This window comes from Pseudophryne corroboree, chromosome 1 (genome assembly GCF_028390025.1).
Source record: "Pseudophryne corroboree isolate aPseCor3 chromosome 1, aPseCor3.hap2, whole genome shotgun sequence".
Classification (NCBI taxonomy): Eukaryota; Metazoa; Chordata; class Amphibia; order Anura; family Myobatrachidae; genus Pseudophryne; species Pseudophryne corroboree.
Window position 1 is genome coordinate 2,761,031 of NC_086444.1, and position 27,105 is coordinate 2,788,135.

Below are 27,105 nucleotides of genomic sequence, written 5' to 3' on the forward strand. Positions count from 1 at the left end.
GCACAGGCCATAGCGATTATAGTGATTTGCACGGGCCATAGTGATTATAGTGATCTGCACGGGCCATAGTGATTATAGTGATCTGCACGGGCCATAATGATTATAGTGATCTGCACGGGCCATAGTGATTATAGTGATCTGCACGGGCCATAGTGATTATAGTGATCTGCACGGGCCATAATGATTATAGTGATCTGCACGGGCCATAGTGATTATAGTGATCTGCATGGGCCATAGTGATTATAGTGATCTGCACGGGCCATAATGATTATAGTGATCTGCACGGGCCATAGTGATTATAGTGATCTGCATGGGCCATAGTGATTATAGTGATCTGCACGGGCCATAATGATTATAGTGATCTGCACGGGCCATAGTGATTATAGTGATCTGCACGGGCCATAGCGATTATAGTGATCTGCACGGGCCATAGTGATTATAGTGATCTGCACAGGGCATAGTGATTATAGTGATCTGCACAGGGCATAGTGTTTATAGTGATCTGCACGGGCCATAGTGATTATAGTGATCTGCACAGGGCATAGTGATTATAGTGATCTGCACAGGGCATAGTGTTTATAGTGATCTGCACAGGGCATAGTGATTATAGTGATCTGCACAGGCCATAATGATTATAGTGATCTGCACAGGCCATAGCGATTATAGTGATCTGCACAGGCCATAGTGATTATAGTGATTTGCACGGGCCATAGTGATTATAGTGATCTGCACAGGGCATAGTGGTTATAGTGATCTGCACAGGGCATAGTGTTTATAGTGATCTGCACAGGCCATAGTGATTATAGTGATCTGCACAGGGCATAGTGATTATAGTGATCTGCACAGGGCATAGTGTTTATAGTGATCTGCACGGGCCATAGTGATTATAGTGATCTGCACAGGGCATAGTGTTTATAGTGATCTGCATGGGCCATAGTGATCTGCACAGGGCATAGCGATTATAGTGATCTGCACAGGCCATAATGATTATAGTGATCTGCACAGGCCATAGCGATTATAGTGATCTGCACAGGCCATAGTGATTAAAGTGATTTGCACGGGCCATAGTGATTATAGTGATCTGCACAGGGCATAGTGATTATAGTGATCTGCACAGGGCATAGTGTTTATAGTGATCTGCACGGGCCATAGTGATTATAGTGATCTGCACAGGGCATAGTGTTTATAGTGATCTGCACAGGGCATAGTGTTTATAGTGATCTGCACGGGCCATAGTGATTATAGTGATCTGCACAGGGCATAGTGATTATAGTGATCTGCACAGGCCATAATGATTATAGTGATCTGCACAGGCCATAGCGATAATAGTGATCTGCACAGGCCATAGTGATCATAGTGATCTGCACAGGCCATAGTGATCTACACAGGCCACAGTGATTATAGAGATCTGCACAGGCCATAGCGATTATAGTGATTTGCACGGGCCATAGTGATTATAGTGATCTGCACAGGGCATAGTGATTATAGTGATCTGCACAGGTCATAGTGATTATAGTGATCTGCACAGGGCATAGTGATTATAGTGATTTGCACGGGCCATAGTGATTATAGTGATCTGCACAGGGCATAGTGATTATAGTGATCTGCACAGGGCATAGTGATCTGCACAGGGCATAGTGATTATAGTGATCTGCACGGACCATAGTGATTATAGTGATCTGCACAGGCCATAGCGATAATAGTGATCTGCACAGGCCATAGTGATCATAGTGATCTGCACAGGCCATAGTGATTATAGTGATCTGCACAGGGCATAGTGATTATAGTGATCTGCACGGACCATAGTGATTATAGTGATCTGCACAGGGCATAGTGATTATAGTGATCTGCACAGGGCATAGTGATTATAGTGATCTGCACAGGGCATAGTGATTATAGTGATCTGCACGGACCATAGTGATTATAGTGATCTGCACAGGCCATAGCGATAATAGTGATCTGCACAGGCCATAGTGATCATAGTGATCTGCACAGGCCATAGTGATTATAGTGATCTGCACAGGGCATAGTGATTATAGTGATCTGCACGGACCATAGTGATTATAGTGATCTGCACAGGGCATAGTGATTATAGTGATCTGCACAGGGCATAGTGATTATAGTGATCTGCACAGGGCATAGTGATTATAGTGATCTGACGTTTCAAACAGACAGATGCGACCTTTAGTAAATTTACCCCTAGTTCTCTGCAAGCCATTGATGAAATGCACAGTGTACTTCACCAGCAAGCACTGATACTGCCGCAGGTTACACAGGGCCACCCCATGAAAGCAGCAGCTGAGGACTCCACACTCAGGATGCTGGTACCTCACTGTAGATAGAGTGGACTCTCCCACCTTCAGAGGACAAGCAACATTACACGGAACATTACTGATATCATTACAATGCCTCATACCTCATAAATCATAGTGGCTGCTAGTCCGTACACCACCCCAATCCACACCTCATCGGACTGGACGCTGGATTTGTCAATGGTTCCATCTGGGCGCATTCCGTTCACTGCGCCCATCTGCCCGTTTGCAAACTGCTTCACATTTAATTCATATATGGTTTTCAGGGCGCTGAGCACATGCGCACTGGGGAACACCTAAAACAACAACACACATAATGAGATTTATTTCTTTATTAGCAGTTTCTTATATAGCAGCATATTCCGTTGCACTTTACAATTAGAACAACAGTAATAGAACAAAACTGGGCAAAGACAGACATAGAGGTAGGAAGGCCCTGCTCGCAAGCTTACACTCTATAGGGAAATAGGCATTGATACACAAGGATAGATGCTACCTGTCACATAATGGTTCCCCAGATTGCTAGGTTCTTAAAGGGTTGTATATGATATGATCACCCAGCAATGTTAGAAGACAAAATGTGAGTTTATGTGGACTGTACAGAGGGGATGTAACTTGATAGGGAAGCTGTGAAGGTTATGTGGGTGGGTCTGAAATTTGGTAGGCTTGTCTGAAGAGGTGAGTTTTCAGAGAACGTTTAAAGGTTTGGAGACTAGAGGAGAGTCTTATTGTGCGTGGGAGTGCATTCCACAGAGTGGGTGAAGCCCGGGTAAAGTCCTGTAATTTTGAGTGGGAACAGGTAATACATGTGGATGAGAGACGCAGATCTTGTGCAGAGCGGAGAGGTCTGGTAGGGAGATATTTTGAGATGAGTGAAGAGATGTATGATGGTGCAGTTTGGTTAATAGCCTTGTATGTAAGTAAAAGTATTTTATATTTGACATGGTAGAATACCGGTAACCAATGGAGGGACTGACAGAGCGGATCAGCAGATGAAGAACGTCTGGCGAGGAAGATTAGCCTCGCAGCTGCATTTAAAATGGATTGTAGTGATGAGAGCCTATGTTTGGGAAGACCAGTAAGGAGACTATTACAATAATCAATGCGGGAGATAATGAGAGCGTGGATTAGAGTTTTTGCAGTGTCTTGTGTAAGATAAGGACGTATTTTGGATATGTTTTTAAGGTGCATGTAACATGATTTAGAGACAGATTGAATGTGTGGAACAAACGACAGTTCAGAGTCAAGGATGACACCTAGGCAGTGAGCTTGTGGTGTAGGGTGGATAGTTGCATTGTCAACAGTTATGGCAATATCAGGTTGGCCTGTAGGTGGGCAACTTACAGGCCAATCACAGACATAATAAGATGCCCACCTACAGGCCAATCACAGACATAATAAGATGCCCACGTACAGGCCAATCACAGACATAATAAGATGCCCACCTACAGGCCAATCACAGACATAATAAGATGCCCACGTACAGGCCAATCACAGACATAATAAGTTGCCCACCTACAGGCCAATCACAGATATAATAAGATGCCCACGTACAGGCCAATCACATACATAATAAGATGCCCACCTACAGGCCAACAGGCCAATCACAGACATTATAAGATGCCCACCTACAGGCCAATCACAGACATAATAAGGTGCCAACCTACAGGCCAATCACAGACATAATAAGATACCCACCTACAGGCCAATCACAGACATAATAAGATGCCCACGTACAGGCCAATCACAGACATAATAAGTTGCCCACCTACAGGCCAATCACAGACATAATAAGATGCCCACGTACAGGCCAATCACAGACATAATAAGATGCCCACCTACAGGCCAATCACAGACATAATAAGATGCCCACGTACAGGCCAATCACAGACATAATAAGTTGCCCACCTACAGGCAAATCACAGACATAATAAGATGCCCAAGTACCGGCCAATCACAGACATAATAAGATGCCCACCTACAGGCCAATCACAGACATAATAAGATGCCCACGTACCGGCCAATCACAGACATAATAAGATGCCCACATACAGGCCAATCACAGACATAATAAGATGCCCACCTACAGGCCAATCACAGACATAATAAGATGCCCACGTACCGGCCAATCACAGACATAATAAGATGCCCACATACAGGCCAATCACAGACATAATAAGATGCCCACCTACAGGCCAATCACAGACATAATAAGATGCCCACGTACCGGCCAATCACAGACATAATAAGATGCCCACGTACCGGCCAATCACAGACATAATAAGATGCCCACGTACCGGCCAATCATAGACATAATAAGTTGCCCACGTACCGGCCAATCACAGACATAATAAGATGCCAACTTACAGGCCAATCACAGACATAATAAGATGCCCACATACAGGCCAATCACAGACATAATAATATGCCCACGTACAGGCCAATCACAGACATAATAAGATGCCCACCTACAGGCCAATCACAGACATAATAAGATGCCCACCTACAGGCCAATCACAGACATAATAAGGTGCCAACCTACAGGCCAATCACAGACATAATAAGATGCCCACCTACAGGCCAATCACAGACATAATAAGATGCCCACCTACAGGCCAATCACAGACATAATAAGTTACCCACCTACAGGCCAATCACAGACATAATAAGATGCCCACGTACAGGCCAATCACAGACATAATAAGATGCCCACATACAGGCCAATCACAGACATAATAAGTTGCCCACCTACAGGCCAATCACAGACATAATAAGATGCCCACGTACAGGCCAATCACAGACATAATAAGATGCCCACGTACAGGCCAATCACAGACATAATAAGATGCCCACCTACAGGCCAATCACAGACATAATAAGATGCCCACGTACAGGCCAATCACAGACATAATAAGATGCCCACCTACAGGCCAATCACAGACATAATAAGATGCCCACCTACAGGCCAATCACAGACATAATAAGATGCCCACCTACAGGCCAATCACAGACATAATAAGTTACCCACCTACAGGCCAATCACAGACATAATAAGATGCCCACGTACAGGCCAATCACAGACATAATAAGATGCCCACATACAGGCCAATCACAGACATAATAAGTTGCCCACCTACAGGCCAATCACAGACATAATAAGATGCCCACGTACAGGCCAATCACAGACATAATAAGATGCCCACCTACAGGCCAATCACAGACATAATAAGATGCCCACCTACAGGCCAATCACAGACATAATAAGATGCCCACCTACAGGCCAATCACAGACATAATAAGATGCCCACCTACAGGCCAATCACAGACATAATAAGATGCCCACCTACAGGCCAATCACAGACATAATAAGATGCCCACGTACAGGCCAATCACAGACATAATAAGTTGCCCACCGACAGGCCAATCACAGACATAATAAGATGCCCATGTACAGGCCAATCACAGACATAATAAGATGCCCACCTACAGGCCAATCACAGACATAATAAGATGCCCACATACAGGCCAATCACAGACATAATAAGATGCCCACATACATGCCAATCACAGACATAATAATATGCCCACGTACAGGCCAATCACAGACATAATAAGATGCTCACATACAGGCCAATCACAGACATAATAAGATGCCCACATACAGGCCAATCACAGACATAATAAGATGCCCAAGTACCAGCCAATCATAGACATAATAAGTTGCCCACGTACCGGCCAATCACAGACATAATAAGTTGCCCACGTACAGGCCAATAGCAGACATAATAAGATGCCCACGTACAGGCCAATCGCAGACATAATAATATGCCCACGTACAGGCCAATCACAGACATAATAAGATGCCCACCTACAGGCCAATCACAGACATAATAATATGCCCACGTACAGGCCAATCACAGACATAATAATATGCCCACGTACAGGCCAATCACAGACATAATAAGATGCTCACGTACCGTCCAATCACAGACATAATAAGATGCCCACGTACAGGCCAATCACAGACATAATAAGATGCCCACGTACAGGCCAATCACAGACATAATAAGATGCCCACGTACCGGCCAATCACAGACATAATAAGATGCCCACGTACCAGCCAATCACAGACATAATAATATGCCCACGTACAGGCCAATCACAGACATAATAAGATGCTCACGTACCGTCCAATCACAGACATAATAAGATGCCCACGTACAGGCCAATCACAGACATAATAATATGCCCACGTACAGGCCAATCACAGACATAATAAGTTGCCCACGTACAGGCCAATCACAGACATAATAAGATGCCCACGTACAGGCCAATCACAGACATAATAAGATGCCCACGTACAGGCCAATCACAGACATAATAAGATGCCCACGTACAGGCCAATCACAGACATAATAAGTTGCCCACGTACAGGCCAATCACAGACATAATAAGATGCCCACGTACAGGCCAATCACCAATGATCAGTATTTGGAGATTGCCACAAAAAAAGAAAAATGGGTGAGCATAAAATTGTGTCCCAGGATTGGCGTCAGTCCCCATCACAGGCCCCGCAGATGATATAATATAGGATACCTCAGTCTCTCCACGGCCCAGCCCACAGGCGCGTAGGAACCACTGTCCGGCGCACTGGTCAGACATCACACTGTCACGATAGGCCTGCTCCCCACAGTCATAGTTATAATATTTCCCTGGGGAAGAGAAAAGAAAACATCAACAAATAGCGCACTGTGTCCTCCTCAGGGTGTACCCGCTGCCCATCCCCCGTGTCCTCAGGGTGTACCCACTGCCCATCCCCCGTGTCCTCAGGGTGTACCCACTGCCCATCACCCCGTACCCTCAGAGTGTACCCGCTGCCCATCACCCCGTACCCTCAGAGTGTACCCGCTGCCCATCACCCCGTACCCTCAGGGTGTACCCGCTGCCCATCACCCCGTACCCTCAGAGTGTACCCACTGCCCATCCCCCGTGTCCTCAGGGTGTACCCACTGCCCATCCCACGTGTCCTCAGGGTGTACCCACTGCCCATGCCCCGTGTCCTCAGGGTGTACCCACTGCCCATCCCCCGTGTCCTCAGGGTGTACCCACTGCCCATCCCCCGTGTCCTCAGGGTGTACCCACTACCCATCCCGCGTGTCCTCAGAGTGTACCCACTGCCCATCACCCCGTACCCTCAGAGTGTACCCACTGCCCACCCCCCGTATCCTCAGGGTGTACCCACTGCCCATCCCCCGTGTCCTCAGGGTGTACCCACTGCCCATCACCCCGTACCCTCAGAGTGTACCCACTGCCCATCCCCCGTGTCCTCAGGGTGTACCCACTGCCCATCCCCCGTGTCCTCAGGGTGTACCCACTGCCCATCCCCCGTGTCCTCAGGTTATACCCACTGCCCATCCCCTGTGTCCTCAGGGTGTACCCACTGCCCATCCCCCGTGTCCTCTGACTGTACCCACTGCCCATCCCCCGTGTCCTCAGGGTGTACCCACTGCCCATCACCCCGTACCCTCAGAGTGTACCCACTGCCCATCACCCCATACCCTCAGAGTGTACCCACTGCCCATCACCCCTGTCCTCTGAGTGTACCCGCTGCCCATCACCCCGTACCTTCAGAGTGTACCCACTGCCCATCACGCCGTACCCTCAGAGTGTACCCGCTGCCCATCCCCCGTGTCCTCAGAGTGTACCCGCTGCCCATCCCCCGTGTCCTCAGAGTGTACCCGCTGCCCATCCCCCGTGTCCTCAGAGTGTACCCGCTGCTCATCGCCCGTGTCCTCCGAGTTACCCAATGGCCAATCCCCCCGAGCCCCCTGAGTGTACCCGCTGCCCATCCCCCGTGTCCTCTGAGTGTACCCGCTGCTCATCCCCCTATGTCCTCTAAATGTACCTGTCCACCCCTGTGTCCTCTTAGTGTACCCGCTGCCCATCCCCCTTGTCCTCTGAGTGTACCCACTGCCCATCCCCCCTGTGTCCTCTTAGTGTACCAGTTGCCCATCCCCCCTACGTCATCTAAATGTACCTGTCCACCCCTGTGTCCTCTTAGTGTACCCGCTGCCCATCCCCCTTGTTCTCTGAGTGTACCCACTGCCCATCCCCCCTTATGTCCTCTTAGCGTACCAGCTGCCCATCCCCCCTTATGTCCTCTTAGCGTACCAGCTGCCCATCCCCCCTACGTCATCTAAATGTACCTGTCCACCTCCCTGCACTTCAGTCCTATGCACTGCATGCCCTGCACTACGGGTGACCCCAATTACTTTAGACATTGGGCAACTAAATAGTACCTGGCAACAGGCCAAAATGCTCAGGAGATATCCTTTCCACTGAGTAGCCCAGCAATGACTGCCTAATGGCTACTATGCCAGACAACTGTAAGTGCCAAGGATGAAGCGTCCCGATGGGAGGAAGCTGGTGAGTTCCCTTACAAATCAGAATAGCAATGAGTCTTTATGTGGTGAAAATATGCAATTGGTATAAGATGATGTCATTCCTTGGTGGCACAACATGCTCATTCACTGGAGCTCTGATGCCCAACAGCAGGAGCTCAGGTGTGGAGCTGGGGTGTATGTCCTGCTGAAGGCCAGACTAGAGAGAGAAGAGCCTGGTTCAGACCCAGGTCCAGGCGATCTTCCCCCATAGCTGGGTTCCACCAGAAAGGAGTACAGGGAAGTACCCTGCTAGAGACACAGGACTGATAGCGGTCAGTGGCTGTGAGGACATTGGGCTTGTGTTGAGATGTTTTGCCCACAAGGTTTAGCTGCCACCTCTGTAAGATATGAATCACTGAGGCAAAGACAAATGGAAAGAATGAATCATGGTTCTCTACAGAATCACATAGGCAACAGTTACAGGCAAATAAAAGCCAGGAGATTTGCCACAAAGACTACCCTACCCTAATGGGGGTTATCATTGTGTTCGTCTACATTCCTCTGACAGCAAGGCTGGAACTATTGCCAATATACAGTATAATTATCTACTGGAAGCCCAAAATGTAGCATAGTCTGTGGTGTCCGAACCTAGACCAGTGTGGCAGAAGTCATAGCCCCTAGTCAGCCTGTTTAATGGTCAGATGAGGAACACGATCCAGGTGGCTGGACTGTTACACCTGGACCTACGCAATGGAGGGAGGGCAATGAGCCTTCCTTAGAGTTCTCGGACTACAGCAGGGACCATGCTCCAGGGAGTTAACCTGCGCGGGATACACCATTCTCTGTCCATAAAGAATAATCCACGTAATCACAAATCACATCCCAGAATGTAATCATGAAGCTTTCATTGGGCATAAATTTTGTTCCAGCTGACTACTAGTAGAGTAAGTTCCAAAAAGCATTGAGATAGCGGCTGATACAACTTTCCATGTTACATCTGGGAAACTGGTTACACTAACAGAGTGAGAACAACATTCCCTGACGGTATATGTTAGAAAACAGAACATACCTAATGAGGTTTAATAACATAAAACCAGTTTAAAAGCTCATACATTTCAGAGGTAACGAGGGGAAGGTCAGTGGGCTTAACCTTTATTGCAGTAAGCTTGGCACCCACTCATCTTCTACTTTTTCCTTCTTATACTGTGGCAACAGTTGCCCTGTTTACAGGCAACAGGGGGCAAACGCCAAAGTCCTGTCTCTAAGCAAGTGATAATGACTGGGGCTGGTGGGGTTTTTGCTAGAGCTCCACTTCTTCCTGCAGACGGCTTCGTAAGTGATGACTGGTCTTGATGGCCGAGGTCTGGCTGGTGTATGATCTGCAGGCCCTACCTTGCTACAATGGATCACATTAACAAACTGGCTAGCAAGTCATCTCCCTAGGTCGTTGCCAAGGAGGACATCAGCAGGGAACCCATGCAGTAGCCCCACCTTCACCTGTCCAAAATCTTGTCACTAGTCCAGATGTTCTATGGCCACAGGGAAGTTGGCATCGGTCCTCACCCATTGAGAAGAAAACCTTCTGGTGTCTGAGTAATCTTGGGACCATCTGGGCAAACATGTGCCGATTGCAATGTTTACCCCTTCTGGACTGCAACCAAACAGCTTGCACATGCTCCTGCAAATCACTGTGGTGATTCTCTCCACCCCAGATATGACCCAGACCTGAGACACTGTGACTTCCGTCTACAGTTCATCAGGGAGGTATCGATCTCCTTATGACAACTGATGGGCCTATGGCAACAAGCAATGTTGCATAACTCAGGACAATCCCCTGGGTAAAGAACCATAGCTTCTGGTCTGGACGGATGCATCAGTAGCATCGAGACTGAAGATTGTAGGGCTGCATGGACTGGTACTGCTGGGGTGCTGTTATACTCAGTAAGGCTTCCAGAACAATCGTCCAGTGAACCTGCAATCTTATATTTGGCCATGGAATAGGGCTGGAGAGAACTGGAGCTCAGCTTGAGCAGGGATGCACAGGAACCAGGATTAAACTGGGATGTAATACCGACACCATAATAATAGCTGGAAACCGGGATTGAACCAAACAGCTGGATACCGGGATTGTTCCGGAATAACTAAATAACGGGATTGAATCGGAATAACTGTATACAGAGACTGGATCGGAATCGATGGACTCTGGGATTGAACCAGAAAAGTATAGGTATAGGATCTAGAGGAGAGGTAGTGGAGTAGGAGAATGAGAAGAGTGTAGATAGTGGGATCAAATGAGAAGGTGGCAGAGGGTAGGGAATTGAGCAGGTCACAGGCTGAGGAAGAGCATACCAATTCATTTTCGATCTAATCCATCTTGGCCTTGAAATAGGAAGCAAAAACTTGGGTGTTGACAGAGGCTGGTGGGTTGGGTGAGGGAGGGTAAAGAAGTAATTTAAATGTTTTAAAAAGTCATTTGAGGTTAGAGACTTGAGCAGAGATGAGGGAGTGGAAATAGGTTTGGAAAGGTCTTGAAAATGAATTGTGTTAATATTGCTGCGGGTTTGAGGAGGCTTCAGTGACATTGAGCTTGAAGTAATGGAGGAAAGCATGCAGGAGATAAAATTGTAATCTGAGAGGTTAATGAATTTGGAAACTGAACATAGTCTTGTGAAAGAAAGAAATCAAGATCAAGGCATTGGCCCTCCTAATGAGTAACAAAGTCAGTCCAATGGGAGAGGCCATGAGAGGACGTTAGAGAGAGTAGCTTGGAGGCATGAAAAGATAGTGTCATGTAAATTGAGATATTGAAATCACCCATGATGATGGCGGGGATGTTAGAGGATAGTAAGTGAGGGAGCCAGGCAGAAAAATCTTCCAGAAATTGTGTGGGTTGCCCAGGTGGGCGATAGCTGCAACACGCAGAGAGAGGGAGAGAAGTGAAAATCCTGACAGAATGTACTTCAGATGATGTAAATGTGGGGGATGGTTTCTGTAGGACAACAGTATATGTGAAAAATTGGGACTGGTATATTCCAACGCCACCTCCTATACAGTTACCAGGCCAGGAGGTGTGCATGAATTGGAGTCCAATATGTGACAATGTTGCAGGGTAGGCGAGGTGATGTTTATGAGGTTAGCTGGATTTATATATTCCTGCGAATCAGCTGTATGAGAGTGTTGTAAGTGGTTGGGGCCTGGAATTGGTGATATGTTACCACCTATTAGATGCAGGAGACATAAGTATAGTTGTAGGAGGTTTGTGAATGTTATTTATGGCAATAGATGTGGATGTTACTGTCAATGTAAAAGATAGGTAAAAGGCTCATGAGTGTTAATAAAAGGGAAGTATATCATTAAGCCGTCAATGTGTAGAGAGGGGTACATTTAAGGGACAGTAAAGGATGTAATAGCTTTGGAGAAAATACCATGGAGTGCTATGAAAAAAAGCAATTTGTGGTACATGCTGTGTGTTTGAAATAAAACAGAAATTATTTGGGCTTAGAGCGTAATGAAGTTGCAATTGTTAAAGTTAAATGATCAAATATCTGTTAACTAATGTTGTTTAACTGTTCATATTCAAATACATAGTGTTATGAACAATTTGTGTATTTTAATGCATAGCTGATCCTAAATTGTCTCTAAAGGAATACTATGGCTATTTAACACAGACAACCAGTAAGGCAAACATTTAGCTGATGAAATGAGATAAATTACACAGTGTTTGACTATGCAAACACCAGCCCAGTATGCCTTCATTAACTATGCCTCAAATGCCCTAATAATAATAATAAAACACAGGTATTTACATTTGCTAGGAATCATATTACAAACGTTTCTAAACAGAAACTGGCTGTACGGCGATCTCAGTCACAGTGAGGATTGCAGGGTGACAGAATTGAACATTGTGACCAGACGGTCACATACGACAACCCTCACCGTTTCGCGTCCCGTCCCCAGTCACAGAATAGAGTTTTAGGTCACACCGGACCTGGCCACATAGGGAATTCCCGCTTTCCGTCAGTAACCGCCTGTTACTGACTCCACCCACTGCGCAGTGGGCAGGTTTACGTGGGCACCACCAAACTGTGTGTGGTGTTGATGAATCCCCACTAGTCGCTTGACTAGGCCTCTACCCAAAAGCTAGCTGGAGGCAGAGCTTGGAGACGCTGGGTACACCCCGGACAGCCGAAAAATGGAGCTAGGTTTCGCCTAGCCCTGCTTGAGACAGATGTTTATTTGCCCAAAAAGCCTTCAAAAAGACTCTTCCCTATTGCTAGGGGCAACAGCAACACAGTAGATGTTACAGCAGAAAGCAAATGGTATAATACACTTTTCATGGGGCAGCTGCCCTCCTTTTATCCTACTCCAATACACACTACCACAGGGGTTAAGTCCGCCCTGTGGTTTACATCCAATCAATGTTTACCCGTGGGCGGTGCATGCCTTGGTCACATGTACAGCTACCATTGTCCTTTATGGACAGTGGGTAGTGGTCACTCTCCTTTGACCGTCTCATCCTGGAGGATCTGGATCCGCTCCGGTGACGTTCAGTCACAGATTCACAATAAAATCCTGTCTTAAATCAGGCTTAAGGCTGCTTATAAGAATAATTGCACAAAAGTATGTTATGTAAAACTGCCTGTTGAGAGCAGTATCTGAATGCCACTGTATAGGTCATTGGTGCGGCCTCATCTAGAATACTGTGTCCAGTTCTCATATCTTCAGAAGGATAATAATACATTAGAGACTGTACAAAGAAGGGCAACTAAAACGGTGCATGGCCGACATCACACAACATACCCAGAAAGACTAAGAAATCTCACTATGTATATTTTGGAGCAGAGAAGGGAAAGGTGGGACATGATAGAGACTGTCACATATATCATGGGTATCACCACGGTACAGGAGGAGACATTCCTCACAGGGAGAGAAGTATTAGGACACGAGGACATGAGAGAACCTGTCACATATATCAGGGGTATCACCACGGTACAGGAGGAGACATTCCTCACAGGGAGAGTAGTATTAGACCACGAGGACATGATAGAGACTGTCACATATATCAGGGGTATCACCACGGTAGAGGAGGAGACATTCCTCACAGGGAGAGAATAGACCACGAGGACATGAGAGAGACTGTCACATATATCAGGGGTATCACCACGGTACAGGGGGGGACATTCCTCACAGGAATAGAAGTAATAGGACACGAGGACATGATAGAGACTGTCACATATATCAGGGGTATCACCACGGTACAGGGGGAGACATTCCTCACAGGGAGAGAAGTAATAGGACACGAGGACATGATAGAGACTGTCACATATATCAGTGGTATCACCACGGTACAGGAGGAGACAATCCTCACAGGGAGAGTAGTATTAGACCACGAGGACATGATAGAGACTGTCACATATATCAGGGGTATCACCACGGTCCAGGAGGAGACAATCCTCACAGGGAGAGTAGTATTAGACCACGAGGACATGATAGAGACTGTCACATATATCAGGGGTATCACCACGGTACAGGAGGAGACATTCCTCACAGGGAGAGAAGTAATAGGACATGAGAACATGAGAGAGACTGTCACATATATCAGGGGTATCACCACGGTACAGGAGGAGACATTCCTCACAGGGAGAGAAGTAATAGGACATGAGGACATGATAGAGACTGTCACATATATCAGGGGTATCACCACGGTACAGGAGGATACATTCCTCACAGGGAGAGAAGTATTAGAACACGAGGACATGAGAGAGACTGTCACATATATCAGGGGTATCACCACGGTACAGGGGGAGACATTCCTCACAGGGAGAGAAGTATTAGGACACGAGGACATGATAGAGATTGTCACATATATCAGGGGTATCACCACGGTACAGGAGGAGACATTCCTCACAGGGAGAGTAGTATTAGACCACGAGGACATGATAGAGACTGTCACATATATCAGGGGTATCACCACGGTACAGGAGGAGACATTCCTCACAGGGAGAGAAGTAATAGGACACGAGGACATGATAGAGACTGTCACATATATCAGGGGTATCACCACGGTACAGGATGAGACATCCTCACAGGGAGAGTAGTAATAGGACACGAGGACATGAGAGAGACTGTCACATATATCAGGGGTATCACCACGGTACAGGGGGAGACATTCCTCACAGGGAGAGAAGTATTAGACCACGAGGACATGAGAGAGACTGTCACATATATCAGGGGTATCACCACGGTACAGGAGGAGACATTCCTCACAGGGAGAGTAGTATTAGACCACGAGGACATGAGAGAGACTGTCACATATATCAGGGGTATCACCACGGTACAGGAGGAGACATTCCTCACAGGGAGAGAAGTATTAGACCACGAGGACATGAGAGAGACTGTCACATATATCAGGGGTATCACCACGGTACAGGAGGAGACATTCCTCACAGGGAGAGTAGTATTAGACCAAGAGGACATGATAGAGACTGTCACATATATCAGGGGTATCACCACGGTACAGGAGGAGACATTCCTCACAGGGAGAGAATAGACCACGAGGACATGAGAGAGACTGTCACATATATCAGGGATATCACCACAGTACAGGAGGAGACATTCCTCACAGGGAGAGTAGTAATAGGACACGAGGACATGATAGAGACTGTCACATATATCAAGGGTATCACCACGGTACAGGAGGAGACATTCCTCACAGGGAGAGAAGTATTAGGACACGAGGACATGAGAGAGACTGTCACATATATCAGGGGTATCACCACGGTACAGGGGGAGACATTCCTCACAGGGAGAGAAGTAATAGGACATGAGGACATGATAGAGACTGTCACATATATCAGGGGTATCACCACGGTACAGGGAGAGACATTCCTCACAGGGAGAGAAGTAATAGGACACGAGGACATGAGAGAGACTGTCACATATATCAGGGGTATCACCACGGTACAGGAGGAGACATTCCTCACAGGTAGAGAAGTAATAGGACATGAGGACATGAGAGAGACTGTCACATATATCAGGGGTATCACCACGGTACAGGAGGAGACATTCCTCACAGGGAGAGAAGTAATAGGACAGGAGGACATGAGAGAAACTGTCACATATATCAGGGGTATCACCACGATACAGGAGGAGACATTCCTCACAGGGAGAGAAGTAATAGGACACGAGGACATGATAGAGACTGTCACATATATCAGGGGTATCACCACGGTACAGGAGGAGACATTCCTCACAGGGAGAGAAGTAATAGACCACGAGGTCATGAGAGAGACTGTCACATATATCAGGGGTATCACCACGGTACAGGGGGAGACATTCCTCACAGGGAGAGAAGTAATAGACCATGAGGTCATGAGAGAGACTGTCACATATATCAGGGGTATAACCACGGTACAGGGGGAGACATTCCTCACAGGGAGAGAATAGACCACGAGGACATGAGAGAGACTGTCACATATATCAGGGGTATCACCACGGTACAGGAGGAGACATTCCTCACAGGGAGAGAAGTAATAGACCACGAGGACATGATAGAGACTGTCACATATATCAGGGGTATCACCACAGTACAGGAGGAGACATTCCTCACAGGGAGAGAAGTATTAGGACACGAGGACAAGAGAGAGACTGTCACATATATCAGGGGTATCACCACGGTACAGGGGGAGATATCCTCACAGGGAGAGAAGTAAAAGGACACGAGGACATGACAGAGACTGTCACATATATCAGGGGTGTCACCACGGTACAGGGGGAGACATTCCTCACAGGGAGAGAAGTATTAGGACACGAGGACATGATAGAGACTGTCACATATATCAGGGGTATCACCACGGTACAAGGGGAGACATTCCTCACAGGGAGAGAAGTAATAGGACAAGAGGACATGATAGAGACTGTCACATATATCAGGGGTATCACCACGGTACAGGGGGGAGACATTCCTCACAGGGAGAGAATAGACCACGAGGACATGAGAGAGACTGTCACATATATCAGGGGTATCACCACGGTACAGGGGGGAGACATTCCTCACAGGGAGAGAATAGACCACGAGGACATGATAGAGACTGTCACATATATCAGGGGTATCACCACGGTACAGGGGGAGACATTCCTCACAGGGAGAGAATAGACCACGAGGACATGAAAGAGACTGTCACATATATCAGGGGTATCACCATGGTACAGGGGGGAGACATTCCTCACAGGGAGAGAATAGACCACGAGGACATGAAAGAGACTGTCACATATATCAGGGGTATCACCACGGTACAGGGGGAGACATTCCTTACAGGGAGAGAAGTAATAGGACACGAGGACATGATAGAGACTGTCACATATATCAGGGGTATCACCACGGTACAGGGGGAGACATTCCTTACAGGGAGAGAAGTAACAGAACACGAGGACATGATAGAGACTGTCACATATATCAGGGGTATCACCACGGTACAGGAGGAGACATTCCTCACAGGGATAGAAGTATTAGACCACGAGGACATGAGAGAGACTGTCACATATATCAGGGGTATCACCACGGTACAAGGGAGACATTCCTCACAGGGAGAGAAGTAATAGGACACGAGGACATGAGAGAGACTGTCACATATATCAGGGGTATCACCACGGTACAGGGGGAGACATTCCTCACAGGGAGAGAAGTAATAGGACATGAGGACATGATAGAGACTGTCACATATATCAGGGGTATCACCACGGTACAGGGGGAGACATTCCTCACAGGGAGAGAAGTAATAGGACACGAGGACATGAGAGAGACTGTCACATATATCAGGGGTATCACCACGGTACAGGAGGAGACATTCCTCACAGGTAGAGAAGTAATAGGACATGAGGACATGAGAGAGACTGTCACATATATCACTGGTATCACCACGGTACAGGAGGAGACATTCCTCACAGGGAGAGAAGTAATAGGACACGAGGACATGAGAGAAACTGTCACATATATCAGGGGTATCACCACGGTACAGGGGGAGACATTCCTCACAGGGAGAGAAGTAATAGGACACGAGGACATGAGAGAAACTGTCACATATATCAGGGGTATCACCACGATACAGGAGACATTCCTCACAGGGAGAGAAGTAATAGACCACGAGGTCATGAGAGAGACTGTCACATATATCAGGGGTATCACCACGGTACAGGGGGAGACATTCCTCACAGGGAGAGAAGTAATAGACCACGAGGTCATGAGAGAGACTGTCACATATATCAGGGGTATAACCACGGTACAGGAGGAGACATTCCTCACAGGGAGAGAAGTATTAGGACACGAGGACATGATAGAGACTGTCACATATATCAGGGGTATCACCACGGTACAGGGAGAGACATTCCTCACAGGGAGAGAATAGACCACGAGGACATGAGAGAGACTGTCACATTTATCAGGGGTATTACCACGGTACAGGAGGAGACATTCCTCACAGGGAGAGAAGTAATAGGACAAGAGGACATGATAGAGACTGTCACATATATCAGGGGTATCACCACGGTACAGGGGGGAGACATTCCTCACAGGGAGAGAATAGACCACGAGGACATGAGAGAGACTGTCACATATATCAGGGGTATCACCACGGTACAGGGGGGAGACATTCCTCACAGGGAGAGAATAGACCACGAGGACATGATAGAGACTGTCACATATATCAGGGGTATCACCACGGTACAGGGGGAGACATTCCTCACAGGGAGAGAATAGACCACGAGGAAATGAAAGAGACTGTCACATATATCAGGGGTATCACCATGGTACAGGGGGGAGACATTCCTCACAGGGAGAGAATAGACCACGAGGACATGAAAGAGACTGTCACATATATCAGGGGTATCACCACGGTACAGGGGGAGACATTCCTCACAGGGAGAGAAGTAATAGGACACGAGGACATGATAGAGACTGTCACATATATCAGGGGTATCACCACGGTACAGGAGGAGACATTCCTCACAGGGATAGAAGTATTAGACCACGAGGACATGAGAGAGACTGTCACATATATCAGGGGTATCACCACGGTACAGGGGAGACATTCCTCACAGGGAGAGAAGTAATAGGACACGAGGACATGAGAGAGACTGTCACATATATCATGGGTATCACCACGGTACAGGAGGAGACATTCCTCAAAGGGATAGAAGTATTAGACCACGAGGACATGAGAGAGACTGTCACATATATCAGGGGTATCACCACGGTACAGGAGGAGACATTCCTCACAGGGATAGAAGTATTAGACCACGAGGACATGAGAGAGACTGTCACATATATCAGGGGTATCACCACGGTACAGGAGGAGACATTCCTCACAGGGAGAGAAGTAATAGGACACGAGGACATGAGAGAGACTGTCACATATATCAGGGGTATCACCACGGTACAGGAGGAGACATTCCTCACAGGGAGAGAAGTAATAGGACACGAGGACATGAGAGAGACTGTCACATATATCAGGGGTATCACCACGGTACAGGAGGAGACATTCCTCACAGGGAGAGAAGTAATAGGACACGAGGACATGAGAGAGACTGTCACATATATCAGGGGTATCACCACGGTACAGGAGGAGACATTCCTTACAGGGATAGATGTATTAAACCACGAGGACATGAGATTGTCACATATATCAGGGGTATCACCCTGGTACAGGGGGAGACATTCCTCACAGGGAGAGAATAGACCACGAGGACATGGGAGAGACTGTCACATATATCAGGGGTATCACCACGGTACAGGAGGAGAAATTCCTCACAGGGAGAGTAGTAATAGGACACGAGGACATGAGAGAGACTGTCACATATATCAGGGGTATCACCACGGTACAGGAGGAGACATTCCTCACAGGGAGAGAAGTAATAGGACACGAGGACATGAGAGAGACTGTCACATGTATCAGGGGTATAACCACGGTACAGGAGGGAGACATTCCTCACAGGGAGAGAAGTATTAGAACACGAGGACATGAGAGAGACTGTCACATATATCAGGGGTATCACCACGGTACAGGAGGAGACATTCCTCACAGGGAGAGAAGTAATAGGACACAAGGACATGATAGTGACTGTCACATATATCAGGGGTATCACCACGGTACAGGGGGAGACATTCCTCACAAGGAGAGAAGTAATAGACCACGACGACATGATAGAGACTGTCACATATATCAGGGGTATCACCACGGTACAGGGGGAGACATTCCTCACAGGGAGAGAAGTAATAGACCACGAGGACATGATAGAGACTGTCACATATATCAGGGGTATCACCACGGTACAGGAGGAGACATTCCTCACAGGGAGAGAAGTATTAGGACACGAGGACATGAGAGAGACTGTCACATATATCAGGGGTGTCACCAAGGTACAGGGGGAGACATTCCTCACAGGGAGAGAAGTATTAGGACACGAGGACATGATAGAGACTGTCACATATATCAGGGGTATCACCACGGTACAAGGGGAGACATTCCTCACAGGGAGAGAATAGACCACGAGGACATGAGAGACACTGTCACATTTATCAGGGGTATTACCACGGTACAGGGGAGACATTCCTCACAGGGAGAGAAGTAATAGACCACTAGGACATGAGAGAGACTGTCACATATATCAGGGGTATCACCACGGTACAGGAGGAGACATTCATCACAGGGAGAGAAGTATTAGACCACGAGGACATGATAGAGACTGTCACATATATCAGGGGTATCACCACGGTACAGGAGGAGACATTCCTCACAGGGAGAGAATAGACCACGAGGACATGAGAGAGACTGTCACATATATCAGGGGTATCACCACGGTACAGGAGGAGACATTCCTCACAGGGAGAGAATAGACCACGAGGACATGAGAGAGACTGTCACATATATCAGGAGTATCACCACGGTACAGGAGGAGACATTCCTCACAGGGAGAGAATAGACCACGAGGACATGAGAGAGACTGTCACATATATCAGGGGTATCACCACGGTACAGGAGGAGACATTCCTCACAGGGAGAGAATAGACCACGAGGACATGAGAGAGACTGTCACATATATCAGGGGTATCACCACGGTACAGGAGGAGACATTCCTCACAGGGAGAGAATAGACCACGAGGACATGAGAGAGACTGTCACATATATCAGGAGTATCACCACGGTACAGGAGGAGACATTCCTCACAGGGAGAGAATAGACCACGAGGACATGAGAGAGACCGTCACATATATCAGGGGTATCACCAGGGTACAGGAGGAGACATTCCTCACAGGGAGAGAATAGACCACGAGGACATGAGAGAGACTGTCACATATATCAGGGGTATCACCACGGTACATGGGGAGACATTCCTCACAGGGAGAGAAGTATTAGACCACGAGGACATGATAGAGACTGTCACATATATCAGGGGTATCACCACGGTACAGGGGGGAGACATTCCTCACAGGGAGAGAAGCAATAGGACACAAGGACATGAGAGAGACTGTCACATATATCAGGGGTATCACCACGGTACAGGAGGAGACATTCCTCACAGGGAGAGAATAGACCACGAGGACATGATAGAGACTGTCACATATATCAGGGGTATCACCACGGTACAGGAGGAGACATTCCTCACAGGGAGAGAAGTAATAGACCACGAGGACATGATAGAGACTGTCACATATATCAGGGGTATCACCACGGTACAGGAGGAGACATTCCTCACAGGGAGAGAATAGACCACGAGGACATGAGAGAAACTGTCACATATATCAGGGGTATCACCACGGTACAGGAGGAGACATTCCTCACAGGGAGAGAATAGACCACGAGGACATGAGAGAAACTGTCACATATATCAGGGGTATCACCACGGTACAGGAGGAGACATTCCTCACAGGGAGAGAATAGACCACGAGGACATGAGAGAGACTGTCACAAATATCAGGGGTATCACCACGGTACAGGAGGAGACATTCCTCACAGGGAGAGAATAGACCACGAGGACATGAGAGAGACTGTCACATATATCAGGAGTATCACCACGGTACAGGAGGAGACATTCCTCACAGGGAGAGAATAGACCACGAGGACATGAGAGAGACTGTCACATATATCAGGGGTATCACCACGGTACAGGAGGAGACATTCCTCACAGGGAGAGAATAGACCACGAGGACATGAGAGAGACTGTCACATATATCAGGGGTATCACCACGGTACATGGGGAGACATTCCTCACAGGGAGAGAAGTATTAGACCACGAGGACATGATAGAGACTGTCACATATATCAGGGGTATCACCACGGTACAGGGGGGAGACATTCCTCACAGGGAGAGAAGCAATAGGACACAAGGACATGAGAGAGACTGTCACATATATCAGGGGTATCACCACGGTACAGGAGGAGACATTCCTCACAGGGAGAGAATAGACCACGAGGACATGATAGAGACTGTCACATATATCAGGGGTATCACCACGGTACAGGAGGAGACATTCCTCACAGGGAGAGAAGTAATAGACCACGAGGACATGATAGAGACTGTCACATATATCAGGGGTATCACCACGGTACAGGGGGAGACATTCATCACAGGGAGAGAAGTATTAGACCACGAGGACATGATAGAGACTGTCACATATATCAGGAGTATCACCACGGTACAGGGGGAGACATTCCTCACAGGGAGAGAATAGACCACGAGGACATGAGAGAGACTGTCACATATATCAGGGGTATCACCACGGTACAGGAGGAGACATTTCTCACAGGGAGAGAATAGACCACGAGGACATGAGAGAGACTGTCACATATATCAGGGGTATCACCACGGTACAGGGAGAGACATTCCTCACAGGGAGAGAATAGACCACGAGGACATGAGAGAGACTGTCACATATATCTGGGGGTATCACCACGGTACAGGGAGAGACATTCCTCACAGGGAGAGAATAGACCACGAGGACATGAGAGAGACTGTCACATATATCAGGGGTATCACCACGGTACAGGGGGAGACATTCCTCACAGGGAGAGAAGTAATAGGACACGAGGACATGACAGAGACTGTCACATATATCAGGGGTATCACCACGGTACAGGAGGAGACATTCCTCACAGGGAGAGAATAGACCACGAGGACATGAGAGAGACTGTCACATATATCAGGGGTATCACCACGGTACAGGGAGAGACAGTCCTCACAGGGAGAGAATATACCACGAGGACATGAGAGAGACTGTCACATATATCAGGGGTATCACCACGGTACAGGGAGAGACATTCCTCACAGGGAGAGAATAGACCACGAGGACATGAGAGAGACTGTCACATATATCAGGGGTATCACCACGGTACAGGGGGAGACATTCATCACAGGGAGAGAAGTATTAGACCACGAGGACATGATAGAGACTGTCACATATATCAGGGGTATCACCACGGTACAGGAGGAGACATTCCTCACAGGGAGAGAATAGACCACGAGGACATGAGAGAGACTGTCACATATATCAGGGGTATCACCACGGTACAGGAGGAGACATTCCTCACAGGGAGAGAATAGACCACGAGTACATGAGAGAGACTGTCACATATATCAGGGGTATCACCACGGTACAGGGAGAGACATTCCTCACAGGGAGAGAATAGACCACGAGGACATGAGAGAGACTGTCACATATATCAGGGGTATCACCACGGTACAGGAGGAGACATTCCTCACAGGGAGAGAATAGACCACGAGGACATGATAGAGACTGTCACATATATCAGGGGTATCACCACGGTACAGGAGGAGACATTCCTCACAGGGAGAGAAGTAATAGGACACGAGGACATGATAGAGACTGTCACATATATCAGGGGTATTACCACGGTACAGGAGGAGACATTCCTCACAGGGAGAGAATAGACCACGAGGACATGAGAGAAACTGTCACATATATCAGGGGTATCACCACGGTACAGGAGGAGACATTCCTCACAGGGAGAGAATAGACCACGAAGACATGAGAGAGACTGTCACATATATCAGGGGTATCACCACGGTACAGGAGGAGACATTCCTCACAGGGATAGAAGTATTAGACCACGAGGACATGAGAGAGACTGTCACATATATCAGGGGTATCACCACGGTACAGGGGAGACATTCCTCACAGGGAGAGAAGTAATAGGACACGAGGACATGAGAGAGACTGTCACATATATCAGGGGTATCACCACGGAACAGGAGGAGACATTCCTCAAAGGGATAGAAGTATTAGACCACGAGGACATGAGAGAGACTGTCACATATATCAGGGGTATCACCACGGTACAGGAGGAGACATTCCTCACAGGGATAGAAGTATTAGACCACGAGGACATGAGAGAGACTGTCACATATATCAGGGGTATCACCACGGTACAGGGGAGACATTCCTCACAGGGAGAGAAGTAGTAGGACACGAGGACATGAGAGAGACTGTCACATATATCAGGGGTATCACCACGGTACAGGGGGGAGACATTCCTCACAGGGAGAGAATAGACCACGAGGACATGAGAGAGACTGTCACATATATCAGGGGTATCACCACAGTACAGGGGGAGACATTCCTCACAGGGAGAGTAGTAATAGGACACGAGGACATGACAGAGACTGTCACATATATCAGGGGTATCACCACGGTACAGGGAGAGACATTCCTCACAGTGAGAGAATATACCACGAGGACATGAGAGAGACTGTCACATATATCAGGGGTATCACCACGGTACAGGGAGAGACATTCCTCACAGGGAGAGAATAGACCACGAGGACATGAGAGAGACTGTCACATATATCAGGGGTATCACCATGGTACAGGAGGAGACATTCCTCACAGGGAGAGAAGTAATAGGACACGAGGACATGAGAGAGACTGTCACATATATCAGGGGTATCACCACGGTACAGGGAGAGACATTCCTCACAGGGAGAGAATATACCACGAGGACATGAGAGAGACTGTCACATATATCAGGGGTATCACCACGGTACAGGGGGAGACATTCCTCACATGGAGAGAATAGACCACGAGGACATGAGAGAGACTGTCACATATATCAGGGGTATCACCACGGTACAGGGAGAGACATTCCTCACAGGGAGAGAATAGACCACGAGGACATGAGAGAGACTGTCACATATATCAGGGATATCACCACGGTACAGGGAGAGACATTCCTCACAGGGAGAGAATATACCACGAGGACATGAGAGAGACTGTCACATATATCAGGGGTATCACCACGGTACAGGAGGAGACATTCCTCACAGGGAGAGAATAGACCACGAGGACATGAGAGAGACTGTCACATATATCAGGGGTATCACCACGGTACAGGGGGAGACATTCCTCACAGGGAGAGAAGTAATAGGACACGAGGACATGAGAGAGACTGTCACATATATCAGGGGTATCACCGCGGTACAAGGGGAGACATTCCTCACAGGGAGAGAATAGACCACGAGGACATGAGAGAGACTGTCACATTTATCAGGGGTATTACCACGGTACAGGAGGAGACATTCCTCACAGGGAGAGAAGTAATAGGACAAGAGGACATGATAGAGACTGTCACATATATCAGGGGTATCACCACGGTACAGGGGGGAGACATTCCTCACAGGGAGAGAATAGACCACGAGGACATGAGAGAGACTGTCACATATATCAGGGGTATCACCACGGTACAGGGGGGAGACATTCCTCACAGGGAGAGAATAGACCACGAGGACATGATAGAGACTGTCACATATATCAGGGGTATCACCACGGTACAGGGGGAGACATTCCTCACAGGGAGAGAATAGACCACGAGGACATGAAAGAGACTGTCACATATATCAGGGGTATCACCACGGTACAGGGGGAGACATTCCTCACAGGGAGAGAAGTAATAGGACATGAGGGCATGACAGAGACTGTCACATATATCAGGGGTATCACCACGGTACAGGGGGAGACATTCCTCACAGGGAGAGAAGTAATAGGACACGAGGACATGATAGAGACTGTCACATATATCAGGGGTATCACCACGGTACAGGAGGAGACATTCCTCACAGGGATAGAAGTATTAGACCACGAGGACATGAGAGAGACTGTCACATATATCAGGGGTATCACCACGGTACAGGGGAGACATTCCTCACAGGGAGAGAAGTAATAGGACACGAGGACATGAGAGAGACTGTCACATATATCAGGGGTATCACCACGGTACAGGAGGAGACATTCCTCAAAGGGATAGAAGTATTAGACCACGAGGACATGAGAGAGACTGTCACATATATCAGGGGTATCACCACGGTACAGGAGGAGACATTCCTCACAGGGATAGAAGTATTAGACCACGAGGACATGAAAGAGACTGTCACATATATCAGGGGTATCACCACGGTACAGGGGAGACATTCCTCACAGGGAGAGAAGTAGTAGGACACGAGGACATGAGAGAGACTGTCACATATATCAGGGTTATCACCACGGTACAGGAGGAGACATTCCTCACAGGGAGAGAAGTAATAGGACACGAGGACATGAGAGAGACTGTCACATATATCAGGGGTATCACCACGGTACAGGAGGAGACATTCCTTACAGGGATAGAAGTATTAAACCACGAGGACATGAGATTGTCACATATATCAGGGGTATCACCCTGGTACAGGGGGAGACATTCCTCACAGGGAGAGAAGTAATAGACCACTAGGACATGAGAGAGACTGTCACATATATCAGTGGTATCACCACGGTACAGGAGGAGACATTCCTCACAGGGAGAGTAGTATTAGACCACGAGGACATGATAGAGACTGTCACATATATCAGGGGTATCACCACGGTACAGGAGGAGACATTCCTCACAGGGAGAGTAGTATTAGACCACGAAGACATAATAGAGACTGTCACATATATCAGGGGTATCACCACGGTACAGGAGGAGACATTCCTCACAGGAAGAGAATAGACCACGAGGACATGAGAGAGACTGTCACATATATCAGGGGTATCACCACGGTACAGGGGGAGACATTCCTCACAGGGAGAGAAGTAATAGGACATGAGGGCATGACAGAGACTGTCACATATATCAGGGGTATCACCACGGTACAGGGGGAGACATTCCTCACAGGGAGAGAAGTAATAGGACACGAGGACATGATAGAGACTGTCACATATATCAGGGGTATCACCACGGTACAGGAGGAGACATTCCTCACAGGGATAGAAGTATTAGACCACGAGGACATGAGAGAGACTGTCACATATATCAGGGGTATTACCATGGTACAAGAGGAGACATTCCTCACAGGGAGAGAAGTAATAGGACACGAGGACATGATAG

The 27,105-nt window shown here is 47.7% G+C and overlaps 1 protein-coding gene across 1 annotated transcript in view; it reads right to left on the reverse strand.

Moving 5' to 3' along the window:
* GBA2 (glucosylceramidase beta 2) overlaps nucleotides 1-27,105 on the reverse strand; it is a 331,889-nt gene that overhangs the window by 11,490 nt on the left and 293,294 nt on the right. The window contains exons 16-17 of the mRNA XM_063957477.1: nucleotides 6,909-7,024; nucleotides 2,417-2,608 (exon numbers count right to left, since the gene is read on the reverse strand). Of these exons, the coding sequence (XP_063813547.1) occupies nucleotides 2,417-2,608; nucleotides 6,909-7,024 (308 nt within the window). The remainder of the gene's footprint in view (nucleotides 1-2,416; nucleotides 2,609-6,908; nucleotides 7,025-27,105) is intronic.